The sequence below is a fragment of the Platalea leucorodia genome (assembly GCF_965183815.1).
Source record: "Platalea leucorodia genome assembly, chromosome: 18".
Lineage (NCBI taxonomy): Eukaryota > Metazoa > Chordata > Aves > Pelecaniformes > Threskiornithidae > Platalea > Platalea leucorodia.
Genome location: NC_138840.1, coordinates 9,230,855 through 9,243,901, shown reverse-complemented (window position 1 = coordinate 9,243,901; position 13,047 = coordinate 9,230,855). Strand labels below are relative to the sequence as shown.

Sequence of the window (13,047 nt, the reverse complement as noted above, 5' to 3'; positions counted from 1 at the left end):
ACTGAAGCAGAACGCCTGTGGTGACTTTCCAACATGGGGTAGCTTAGGGATGGCTTAAGAAGGGAAGGACTAAATGACCTCTCACTGTTCCTTTTTTATTCTGTGATTACTCACTAAGATGAACGAGAATTGCGGGTCTCCAAAAAGCCTCATGAAGATGCCCCTTGGAGATGCACCAAAGTGATTCTGAGGGAAGGAAGTGCTACATAAAATGCTTTCTGATGGCTCGATTCCCTGCAAACCCCCAAAGCTACCTTAGTGACAGAGCACATCACAGTTACAATTTTGGATGTACACAGAAGTCAGGAAATTAAAAATGCTGGTTCCCACAGCAACCAGGATGCAGCCTGCCAAGAGAGAAGGAATGTTCTAGCCTAGTCAAAAGGTGTTAATTTTAATGCCTGAAGGTGACTTCCACTTCCAGATGCCTGAAGAAGGCCTCGGTGAAGTCGAAGAAGGCTCTCTGCTCTCATGCACGGGAAAAACTTGATCCTCAGTTTCTCTGCTCCTGAACTGTCTGCTCTTGCCTGCAGAGCACAGCACAGATTTGAGATTGGAAATTAAGATGCAAGACAGACAAATCAAGGCTGCTGTGAAGACCATCACCAGGAATGCTGTGATCTTGGACCGTGCTCCACTTCAGTATCCACGTAATTTGTGCTTTCCCATCCTCAGCTCTGTGAAGAAATGATATCCCCATGTAATCATGTAGTCGGATAAAGGCACTGTGGCGAGAAATAGGCGTAACTTAGGTGTTCTTAATTGCATGTTTTTATCAGAGCAAGGCTATTATGGGTATATTGAAATTGGTATGGAAATAACCTCTGCCTTTAGAACTTTCTCTTGAAACACCTTCATTTTCCTGCCCTGAGTTTTTTCTCCTTTTTTCTTTTGGGAGCTGCATATGAAGTGTGTTAGGGTGCAGTAGATTCTGAGAATAAAACATCAGAAGAAGGATGAACAATTTTAGTAAGTCCAAAAAAATCCTCCTCGTTTTTCACGCTGATGCCTCAAGCAAAGGCTAAGGGATTTTCTTGAACTTCCAAAAAATTTTCTCTAGAGACAGGAACAATCCTGAGAGGCTAAAAGAGAGTATTTTTTAGAAGTATAAAGGTCTTCAAACGACAAATGCCTTCCACGATATTCTGAACACATAGATCCAACCTTGAAACCAGTGACAAATCTGAAAGTTGACGTCCTATGGGATGACGTTAAACCTACTGATTAAGTGAGATAAGAGACTTCTCTCGTCCCAAAAGGCAGCAGAGATGAAAAAAAAAAATATTGGAAACAAGTACCTTGAGAAATTGTAGAAAAGGAAATTCTGTTGCAGGAGCCATTTGAAATGCGATCTCCTGAAGGCGAATAGGAAAGTGTCAAAATCTAACACTAATCCAGATGAATATCCAATGAGATATATAATGAAGGCGGCAAGAAACTTCAGCAGTAGCACAAAAAAAGATACGATAAAGCAGTTAAATTCTAAATGTGAAATCTAACACAGCAAAGCCAGTTCTGAACCTGCCTAATCTCTTCAGAAGTTTCAAGAGTGGAAAAGGAGTGAATTAAAAACAAAGAAGATAAGTGGGGGGTTTGCTATACAGTTTATAGCTACCCATCTCCTCTGAAGAAACAAGGAAAAGCTAAATACAGAGGGATAAAGATAAGAAAACCAGAAGTTCTCCAGGCATTTCCAACATAAAAAGGCATGGCTAAAAGTACATCTTTTAAATATTCTTAACTTGCTCTGCTTTTTTCCGCAGTTTCTGGTAGCGCCTGTCAGCAGGTGGGGTTGCGTCTGCAGCAGCCACTACGTAAAGCATCTGACTGCAAACGGCGGCCAGAAGACAAAGGGCCCTCGGCCTTTCTGGAGGATGTGTTCTGACCAAAGCCGAGCTACCCGTGTAGTCAGGAGCCTCAAGTCTGGAATTCACCTCCGTATACTCTGTGTTATTATCAAGTCGACACAGAGAGGTGCCATTAAGATTCTTGGAGTGGATGCTGGATGTTCAAGCCAGCTGGAAGTGCCAAACCTCCAACTCAGCGTTTGCTGTGGAGTTGCCACCAACGCCTCCATAATCCAGAGAAGAATCGGCGAGCAGTCCAACTACACCTACTCTCAGTTGGCTGCCTTTTAATCACACGCTCAATATCTCTGAAGATTAGACAATTATTTCCGCATAATTAGTGTCCGGAATGAGGCACAAACAACATCCATAACGGGGTGATTAAAAAAAAAAAAAATGAAAAAAAGAAGAAAAAAAGCTTCAAGACAAGCTCACCGTATTTTGAAATGCAGCCCCCAGAGTCTGAAAAAAGGAAAAAAAAATAGTTGCAGCCTGGATTGTTCCCCTGTCTACATGGTAACGGGGCTGCTCATGCGTGGCTTGCTTCCTCCACACCCGCTCTATGTTCTACTCCTCAGCATCTTGAAAACAGGTCCCAAAGAACGCTCTCTAGTCACAACATCTCAACACGATTTTCTTTCTTTTTCTGCTTTAATTTGCTACTTTAATGGCTGTTTTTCTATTTTTTTTTTTTGTTTCCTTCTCCTCCATTTTGCTGTGCAAAGCAGTTCTGACAAATCCCAAGACACTCTCCTACTTCTAGGCCTCATTAAACTCAAAACTCTGTTCAGGGTCAATGGAAAGTTCATGGAACTCATGAGGAAGCCTGGGATGATTAATGGTTTTACACTGAGATAATGTGAAGTTTGCCCGGTTTCCTGCTAAAGACAGGCCCAGTCCAAACCCTCGCTGTCCAGTCTTGGCAGCTGTCCTCCTATCTACGGGGCTGAACGCAAACGGAGAGGCACTGGAACACGCATCTGTGCTTTGCACCTTAGGCCAAGGCTGTTCTCCACTGAATTTTCTGAGTTTGGTTTTTGTTTACTAAGATGCAAATCTCAGCTGAGGGGAGATGAATCTATTTGGTTCAAATCAATTTTTTTTCATGAATTGCTGCCACGACAGAGCTGACCGGGTCTGGGTCAGCCCCAGAATAAGGGCTTTGATAGCAAAGGTGTTTGAAGAAGGCCCTAGGCCACTGTATGTGACATTAACAGGTTTTTTCTGTTTAAACTTTTTAAATTAGTATTTCAAGCTGACAAGTTACTACCTGTCAGCTGAGCCACTATAATAAGCTTAAATCTCTCTGTGTGAGGTTTAGGGTTCAGCGGAGCCCTGATGTTTGAGCTAATGCTTGAAACAGCACGTTTGAGGGAAGCCACCATTCTCAGCATGACCCAAGGGGAGAGCAGAGCGGGAACGGATGTCCTGCAGTATTAATGACAACCTTGGTGCCTGGAAGGAGTGATCTTTGGCAGGTGGAAAGCAGGGGAAAAACGTGTAACAGGGATAAATGTCAGCTCTAACATGAATCATGCAATCAATCTCCGACGAGTTTGATATTTGGAGGATATCCTGATTCACTGCTTCCTGCTGACAGGAAATAAGTTTGTTGTTACAGATTTCAGTGACAGCAAAAGCCAACGACAACTCAGAATGCCCTTCCTGAAAATAACACTCAACTGGGTAACGTTATGCATAAAAAAAAGATGATGATGCCAGGGTGCAACAGTGTTCCAGCAACATCTTCATTACGATATATCTTTCTCTTTAAAGAGCCCATGGAGCCAACCGTGTAACGTCATGTGCGATAGGCAGCAGGAATAATCCAGCATACAAATTCAGAGAGCAATTATTATTGTTATTATTATTATTTTAATCACATAAAAGGACACTCCAGGGTTTTGTAATTTTGTGATCACAGGGAAAGAGACTCATAGGCAGAACAGAAAAGCTGCACCGAGTGATTGCACAATTGGAGGTTACCATTTCTCTTCTGGTAGGTAGAATGTTGCTAAATTAATATTTTCATCCAACTACCTTTCCCATGTTAAATATTCATACATCAACTCCTGTTGCTTCTAATTGAGGTGGGCACATTTCCTGCCTGCTTCGTGGTTTCCTAGCTAAATCACTGACGAAGGAAGCAGCGATTTGGAAAATGTTTGGCTGAACAGACAAGACTGGATGGTTGAAGGGACTGGCTCTGGGTCGGGGAGCCTTTTGTTGGGCCCAGCAGCTGAGGTGGCGGTCAAGGAGCACTCCAGCTGCTGTCAAAAGTTCCTGTGAAAAGAGCTTGGTGGTGTTAAGTCCAGTGGAGAGATGTTACTCGAATCTCCATCCAGATCAGAGACTGGGCAGGCCACAGTGTCACAGTGCAGTGAGGAAGTCCGGCAGGATTGCACTGCATTTGCCAGCGAGAAACAAACTGAATTCTGAGTCTGGTTTTCCGATTCTGATCTGGTTTCGATTCTGAATTCTGGTTTCTGAATCTCAGGATAATCAACTTGGTACTTTCTAGAGGCCTCTCTGTATATATTCATGTGGCCACCACTTTTCTTCCCCAGCCACTTCAAACCCTTTTTTTATCCCGGAGAGCCAAAATAGCACCATTTCCAGGCAACTGAGACCAATGACCTCCTGTCTTCAAAACAAACTGTCAGGACAGTTCAGGCCAAAGTCTGAGCCGAGTACACAAACAGGGCCTGAGCAGCCACTGATTTTCCAAGAACTGTTATCCAGCCTGCACAGATAGCCCTGTGTACTCTGTCACCAAGCAATCGTGGAACAACATTGAGGGCCCTACATGAGGACGAACTCTAAACGCCTTATATCTTTCAGATCCAGCTGCTGTCAGATCTCTGCCATCCAGTTCTGGTGACCCGGCTGTGTCCTAGATGTGACAGTTGTCACATGGATTCACATCAGATAAAGCTACAGAGCCTCACAATGAGGCACAAATTCAGCATATGCTGAGAGAAGCAATGGCTGTGAGAAGGCAACTCATAATTTTAGGTGTGATTTCAAGTGGGGAGAGAGGAAAAAAGGGGGGAAGCCTAGTTAAGGATTGCTATTTTTATCCTAAAATTAATACACTAATGTGCAGTTAGGTGGTGAAAAATGACTGTCTAACAGCACAGCAAGGTCCCGTATTTACTTGCTGTCACTGATTTCAGAGCAAATTGGCTCAGGTTATAAGTCAAAGAAGGATTTTTCTGCTGCCAGCACTGCACACTTCAAGAGATATCTGAAAATCAGGCTTCTTACCTTATCATTGTTAAAAGACTGTGCAATCAAAATGTAACTGACAATTCAGCTGATGCATGAGCAGAAATAGATGCCAGCTCACTCTCCCATAGCTAGAGAAACTCTGTAAAGCTAACAGGATTTTAAAAACATTTTGTCAGAAAAATAAGTGGCTATGACAGACCCAGGGAGCGGGCAGAATAATAACTCAGCTATCTAATGCTGGATATCACAGTGACAGGTGCATTTCAAGTGCTGCGCTACATAATACGCTTGCCCTCTCCAGCAGCCTCACTCCAAGGAATTCAACATGCTTTGCAAACATCGATTAATTTAACGCTCACAACACCGAAGACAGGAATGCTGAGATGCTGGGGTAAGAAGGGTTAAAATAACTAGATCAGCACTGGGAACAGAATACATACCTGTGGATCTCGAGCCTTCACCCTTAGCCACAAGCCCAGCTGTGCCATTTTTCTTAAATAGTTCTCCTAAACAAGCATGTTTTGGGCCTGATTCTAACATCGGCCAGATACTCTGCAGGTCTTCTTGAGTTAGCTTAAGTGCAAAGAGAAATTTTGCGGATAGTTCTGAAACCCCCGCAGCTGTGCAGTCATCCACACTGGAACCTTGTGGTGCAGGCTCTATTCTAACAGAGGTCATCCTTCCACCCTAGTAGTGTGCTTTGCCCATTTCCATGGCATAATTTCCAGGGAAATCATCACGCATCTGAAATGGCTGCAAGTCTAAAACATGTTTACCCCACTGGAGGGCGTGGGATGGGATGTTTGGCACGGTACATCTTATCACAAGCGTCACAGATGAATAAATAATGCTTATGAAAGAACCACAGCTAGTGGGTTCAAGGAAAGGGCTTTCAAGTTGCAATGATTATAAATTACAGCAATCAGAAGACTTCTGCACAAATAAATTATGCCTAGAAGACGGGAGAATCTTGATGAAAATTGATGCCCTAGGAATAGGATCTGGAGAGCATCAGTGACAAGCAGGAATGCAAGACCAAGTCACCAGATCAAAGTCCAAGTGAGTGGGAGCGCTGCCTTCCAGTGTGCGTAGCAGCCTAGCACTGGGGTAGGGGGCAAGTCTGCTCGCTGGGTATGAAGAAGTACAGGAACTGGACAGATACGCTCCCAGATGTGAGCTGCCGCTTTCCAAGGCAGAGGAGAAAGGAGATTAACTCGGGTGGAGATACAAGAGTTTTTTCTGCCTGCAATTTCCCTGCTGTTGGGGCAGACGTTGGGGAGGGATGCTCATGGCTGTTAAGAGAAGCAGAATGCTATGTAGGAGCAGAAGGTGAATGTTTATTTTGTATTTCTACTTTGATTAGAGAGAATATTTGATAAAGAGCAGCTCCCCCACTTCCCCCAGGGTGAGGCTGCTAAACTGAAGGCTAGGCTACAAGTGAGCATCACATCCACAACAGCAAAATGTATCACCCTTCAAGAACTCGATTGCTTCTCACGCACACAAACATACTTGAAAATAGCCCGAAAGAGGTTCCTTCCCTCCCACATGGAAGCAGCTGCAGAGAAATCTCAGCTTAATATTGACACCTCCAGCCTGAAGAGTACCCGATTTGCCTCCATTACATCTGTAGTTTGGAATAAAAAGATGCATGATGTGACAGGAGGGGGAACGGGCAACAGTGAAGGCGGCAAACAGTGCCCTGTCCTAATTTCTAAAAGTCTCTGACGACAAGAGGGATAGAGGGCCGCAGCAACAGATTGCCTAATGCTTCCGTTCTTTACCAGCCACAGTTAAAAGGAGGAAAAGCCTATTAAGAGGCTGAAATGTACCATGTAGCTTCTTTTCTGCAATAGTCTGCAAATCCTTGTGCTCCAAAGCATTTTCCTTGAGAGTGCTCACAGGCACGCTACAAACAAGCATAAGCACTGCCAATTGTTTTAGCATGATAAATGCATTTAAAAGCTTTCAATATTTTTGTCTGTTTACAGGCACGCTCCTTGAGAAATTTTGACAAGCTTGCCAGAATGCAAAAGTTGCAAAATGCTTAACTTAGCGCTGAAGTTAATGCAAACTCTGAAGTAAGACACCTGGGTATTCCTGGGGCAGTGAAAGAGGAAGGCAGAGGACAAACCAACCCAAATCACTGCTCCTGACAAAGTGAGACTGGGCAAAGCAGTGGCTGGTCATACACAGCCCGTGCTACTGCAAGGCACGCTCCCACAACTGCTTCCTCCAGATACCCCAGCAATCACCAACGCAGCTTCCATGCAACTTACAGTATAGCACAACCAGAGCGGAGGTACCTGTCCTGGTACTTCTGCAGGAGCTAGAGAGACTCGTGCCTCATCTGGGGCAATAAAAGGACTTGACGGTGGCACCACAAGGGGAACACAAACTAAAAGCCAGCCCTTCCTCTGCCCCCTCCATCAGGGCCATCTGCCCTTGCAGTACAGTGGCCAAACAGGGCTGCTGCTCAAGGTTTTGGCCATCCGAGAAGACACGTGATGCTATTTCCACCTTCAAACCTTCACTTTCACACACATCTCGCAGCTCCCCAAAGCTAATGAGGCCTGCGCAGGAGGCCTGTCCACACAAAGCAGTAGATCTCCCCATCTACTGTCTGAAAGATCATACCCACGTCATGTACCTGATGTAGAGAAGGGCTGGGACACCTAGAGAGTGCAAAACCAGGAATGGGAGCGTTTCTTCATACTGTATTAGTCCAATCCCTTTGCCCTGAGGAAATAAAGCTCACAGCTAATTTGCCCACTAAGGAGCTCTATTCTACCCTAATCTGGACAAGGGGCTCTGAGAAATAATCTCTGCAAAACAGAGTCCTGTGGAAAGAAGCTGGGAGACCTCTGTACAGCAAGTCTTCCCCAAGGAGGGGTGGGAAAGGGCAGCTAAAGCAGATTCTGCTGGCCTTCCTCCAGCTTTTGCACCTTCTCACCATGGCACAACCTGTGCAGGCAAGGCCAAGCTAGGGCAGTCAGCAGAGCAGGGAAATGCTTTCAGTGCCAATGAGGAAAAAAGACGTTTTATATCCCAGAAAGTCAACAAGTATCCCACTGGAACAAGCAGGGGAATAGCACTGAAATTATGTAAGTAAGTGGCTCACATAAAAAAAAAGTAATCTGCTAAAGAGTAAAATTATACAAGCCAGTAAGCACATAGTATAAAGAGCCTTTAATATTGATTCACTCACTCCATATTTCATGGAATTCACATCTTGCTCAACAGTGGAGAAACGAGAGAGAAAATGCTCAGTTTGGTCAGGTCCTGATGTCTACAAGCTTAGACAAATAGCAGCATTGTCAGGTTTGGACTGATTTCATGTTTTAATAAAGACACTGGTTGGTTTTAGCCCTGTTCTCAGGCAGGTTTGGTGCTAGATCTGTACACAGAGGTGATACAGGCTGGGCATTGAGAGATGCCTGCAGGAATGAGATTCCCAGCAATGGAATATGAGTAGGTAACCCCTAGGAGCTGTGTTGAAAGTCTCACTTCATAAAAATGGAAAGAGCTCGAAGCTGTTACAGATACCTCACTGTACTGCAGAGAAAGGAACTGACGTGGACACGTGACCTTTAAAAAAAACGCAGCGAAATTGCACTGAAATCGATTCAGAACTCACCAAACATGTTACCGATGTGGCCGTTCTTAGTCAGCGGTCGCAGTTCATTTTTTCCAAGTGCATATTGTTTGTAGTTATCCCAAGCGAATTTCATCATCTGTAAAAAGAAAAATTGAATGAAAGCGATTAACAGAACTGCCAGTTTTCTGAACTTCAGCTCTGGGAACGAATGGGAGTTTCCCATTCATTGCTAAACCCAGCAACCAATGGTCCATTAATTATAAAATCTTAATTCGCGCTGAACACGTATGAATGGGGCTGCATTCAGCAGTCTGCTGAAGCCTCAAACTCGTCACTCCCGGCGCAGAGCTCGGCACCGGCACGTTTCAGAAGTACCACAGTATCCAGAACACTGAGAGTCCACTTTTCCCGTGCTGTGCAAACCAAGTGGGAATTTTAGAAAGACGCCTCCATCTCTGAATTCCTCATCTTTTTCAAGGAGTATCAGTATTTCAGAATGGTAATTAAAATGGGCTAAAAATGTAAGGCCAAAGCTGATATATCCCTAAGTATAGGGATGTTACCTTCTGAGTTTTTGCATTTCTTTATGATAGCAACAATGAAACTTGATTAAACTGCTAAACCGCCCACCATCTGCCCACCTTGCAGCGGTTACACACACAACTTTGGCAAAGCAGCACCACCGAAGCACACAACGCACTGAATACGGTGGTGAGCAAAGGAAGAAATTGGTCTTTGTTTAAGGACTGCACAGAAGTTTTCTTCCTATTTATTAACAGAATACCTTCATAAAGGAGAAAGGGGAGATCCATGACATTTTGATATCTTCCTATCAAAACTCAAAGTGCTTTCTTAAGAGAGTCCTGCAGATGGGCTGCGCGATTTCTGAGAAACCCCTTCCAACTCAAACAATTCCTTTTGGGACATTTGAACTGTCCTGCCCGGGCTCAGCACATTAACCTTTCCCTGAGGACTGCAAGGCAGCGGGTTTGTGCAAGTTCCAACCCCCACACCCCAGCACAGCTTTTTCTGTCCTCCTGCCCCTTTGGCTCCAGCTGGCAGGAAAAATTAAACCTACCAGTATCCCCTCTGCAGCTAGGAGAGACTAGGACTTGTCAGCTTCTAAGGAGTGCCTTAAATAAAGCTCCCTTTTATAATCCACACAGCCTGGCTCTGAGCAGTTTCAGCCCCAGCATCGCAGTGACCTGCACATTCTTTGATTCGATCCTTGGAAAAAAAGTCAGGTAACAAAGGGAAAGAAGGCGGCTTCAGAAAATCGACAATATTCTCCACTGCTGCTCAACAAAGATAAGAGTCCTCTAAAATGCTTCACTCAAACAAGACATGTGAGAGAAAATGACAGTTTAAAACAAATCATTCCTCCGCAGAGTGCCCCGTCTAGTGTCTGCAACAGCATTTACTGCTCTATTTCAGGATCAGAATATGCAGGTTACTTTGGTATGAAATTCCTACTGTCATTTCAGTTCTTACTTTTGTCCTTCCCTCCAGCTCTGTGTTTCACAAACCCAACATTGCGAGCCTCGGGCAGTATCCTCCTTAATTAGCACGCACACACAAAAAGCCACATCACCAGATTTCCACCCCCTCTACTTTTTAAACATCAAGCTTCCAAAGTAAAGTTTCACAGAGTTGGTCATATGGATGAGGATAAACATTTGCTGAACAGATTGATAACATTCGGACTCCAACACCACCAGGCAAAGGAATGTTGGACAAACAAATAAAGTCAACTTGGGTTTTAAAAACTCAGTATGGGATGAATTAGTCACTGGAGCACTCTGCTCCGAGGAAACTAAATAATGACCGGGGGTGCTGGGGAAGAAACCCTCGACAAAATTCACTCAAACATGCCTCAATCATATGACTCGGGGTGTTCATTTTATTTTCGCTACATCTCTGGGTTTTTTTTCAGTGGCAGCATTATTCTAAATGGGAAGTTCTCATTCTTCATTAATGTAACAGGGCAAATCTTTGAGGAACTCCGGACTCTGACAGTACCAAGCGACTGCTTTCATGTCTCAGAGCTTGGTCCTGAAGTTTACTGCAGGAAAGATGGTGTTTCCATAAAGACAGCTTTCCCACAGTGAGCGACAGGGCTCCCGCACCAGAAAGGAAACAGCTAGGCAATCTATTCGCTTCATTTCTCTTCTAAATCAGAGCTGAGGAAGGAGGACCCACCCTTCTGGCACATACTGAGCCTGGACGTGGAGAGGATGTGGAAATGACTCTATTTTGTTGCAGAAAACTCCTAACGTTGTAGTTCTGAATCGGCCTCATTTTAAGCTGAGTATGAAATTTAAAGTTATTGCCTTCCCTCAACTTTTTTAACCCCTCCATTCCAGAAGGTCTGAAGTTTCTTCTTCAAAGCACGCGAGAAACCTAGGCATCTCTGCCATGCTGGCGCAGATGGCTCCCTGGGACGCAGAGTTTGCTGGCACCTCCGTCACAGGCCAGAAAACGACCCCGGGTTTCCCTTCAGCACCGCTTGTATCCTACACGGGAAACCTCCTCCTCTCCTTCTGTCTTCTCACGCGAGGAGGGACGGCACGAGGCCTGCTGACAGACACCCCAGAGAGACCCACTTCACACAGGACTCCCAAGTGCTACTTGAATAAATACGTTTATTCTTAATTTGCCTATTCAACCATTTAAGCTGCATTTGTCACGGTGTTGCGAAAAGTTCCACTACCAAATGATTTCTTGGGCTGCGCTGGCTGCAGTGTCTTAAACTCTCTGTCTCTGTTCTGTCCTGAGCTGATCATCAGGCAGACAGAGGATGGATGGATTGGATATGCTCCCTCGTCATACTAAAGGGTTGTCAGTTTTCCTTTACGTGAACAAAATTCTGCTCACTGCTTTTAAACCCTCTATATTTGGGAGGCAAGATGCATAACGTGGTAGCCTTTCATTTTCCAAGATCAAGCTTTCCTCTCTCTAACGATGGGTCCAAAAGCAGCAACTGGAAAAGTTTAAAAGCCAAAAGCATCTGCACCATTCTGCCCATTCTGGCTTTCTGCAGCTGTCTTTCCAATCCAAATTTAGCAGTGCAACGTCCAAACCACTGAAGAGATTCATCAAGTTTCTAAAAGCAGGGACTCCACGTTTATATACCGTACGGAGGACTGCGATGGAGCTGTCAGGAGCTTTCTCTGACAGAGGTGCCAAACGCTGGGTTGAAACAGAAGGGGATGGAGCCAAGAGGTGCAAAATGGAAATCGCATAGCGAGGTGTTTAAATCCGCTGTCTGATGAGACACCAAGGTTAGAAGTGAATATTTTATGCCATTCTAGTCATGACAGATCACAGTATGTCAGCATTAACATTATGCCATTGTAGATTTGAAAAATGGCACCAGAACCACAAAAATTATGGAAATAGATCCATAATTTTAGATTTTGCTCTTACCAGTGTGCCGTCTGCCATCTAATAGACAATTATCTATTTGGCCATGAAATTCTAATTCCGGCTTTCAGCTGAGTTATAGCAGAGACTTCCAAATTTATAATCACGTTTGTCAGATTGCTCTTTCTTTTCTATAATCTGTAAGTCACTTTTTTACTTTCGAGAGTTTCAGCTACCCAGCTATATGACTATATATTCAGATCAACTACAAGTAACGAAACTGAATCCTGAAAACCCGCACTATCCCTTTCATCATTTAAGCCATTACCTTTTCTTGTGCTTTGCTCCATCCAAACCCGAAAAAGATCTTGCTCTCAAGCCCCCGTGTATTTCATACGGGCAGCAGCCTGCGGCCACGCAGAGCCAGGGTTTGCTGGTTCAGGGTTTCTGTCTACAACTTTGCAGGTTCACAGCACTGCAGTATTTAGAGAACACAAAACCACTGCGGAGCAAGGCTGGGCTAAAATTGCATTCAGTACTTTATTTAATGTACAGAAATATTTTTATTCAGAAGTCAGCTTTATAAATACCCTCCTTTAAAATACTGGGCCAAACACTAAGTGCTTGTGTCCCTTTAAATCCTACAGCAGGGAACGATACAAGTATTTAATGTTTTCGCTGATACCCCAGCCTTCTCCATCTGCTAAGCCTAGCAAGCGCACCACAACAGCACCTACACTGCTACCGCAGCTCTGCCCATTCTCTCATTTCTGCTTGCTCTTGACATGTCTTAACTCAGCAAGAATGCTTACATTTTCTGAGAGCAAATATGCCAAATAACACAATAAAAACCACCGCTCCAGACTCAGTAAACAAAAGCATCAACAAAGTTGATAAGGCTCCTCTCCACGCACACTACGTGCCACGCTACAGGAGCGCACCGCTGCTCCTCGGTCCGGCAGCGCTTTTGCAATGCCGCCCAGGCTGTAGCACGGGAGCTACTGGGAT

At 44.5% G+C, this 13,047-nt stretch overlaps 1 protein-coding gene across 1 annotated transcript in view; it reads right to left on the bottom strand.

Moving 5' to 3' along the window:
- Nucleotides 1-13,047, bottom strand: part of MAN1C1 (mannosidase alpha class 1C member 1) — a 68,350-nt gene that overhangs the window by 36,657 nt on the left and 18,646 nt on the right. Inside the window, exon 3 of the mRNA XM_082329601.1 lies at nt 8,716-8,812. Within this exon, the coding sequence (XP_082185727.1) occupies nt 8,716-8,812 (97 nt within the window). The remainder of the gene's footprint in view (nt 1-8,715; nt 8,813-13,047) is intronic.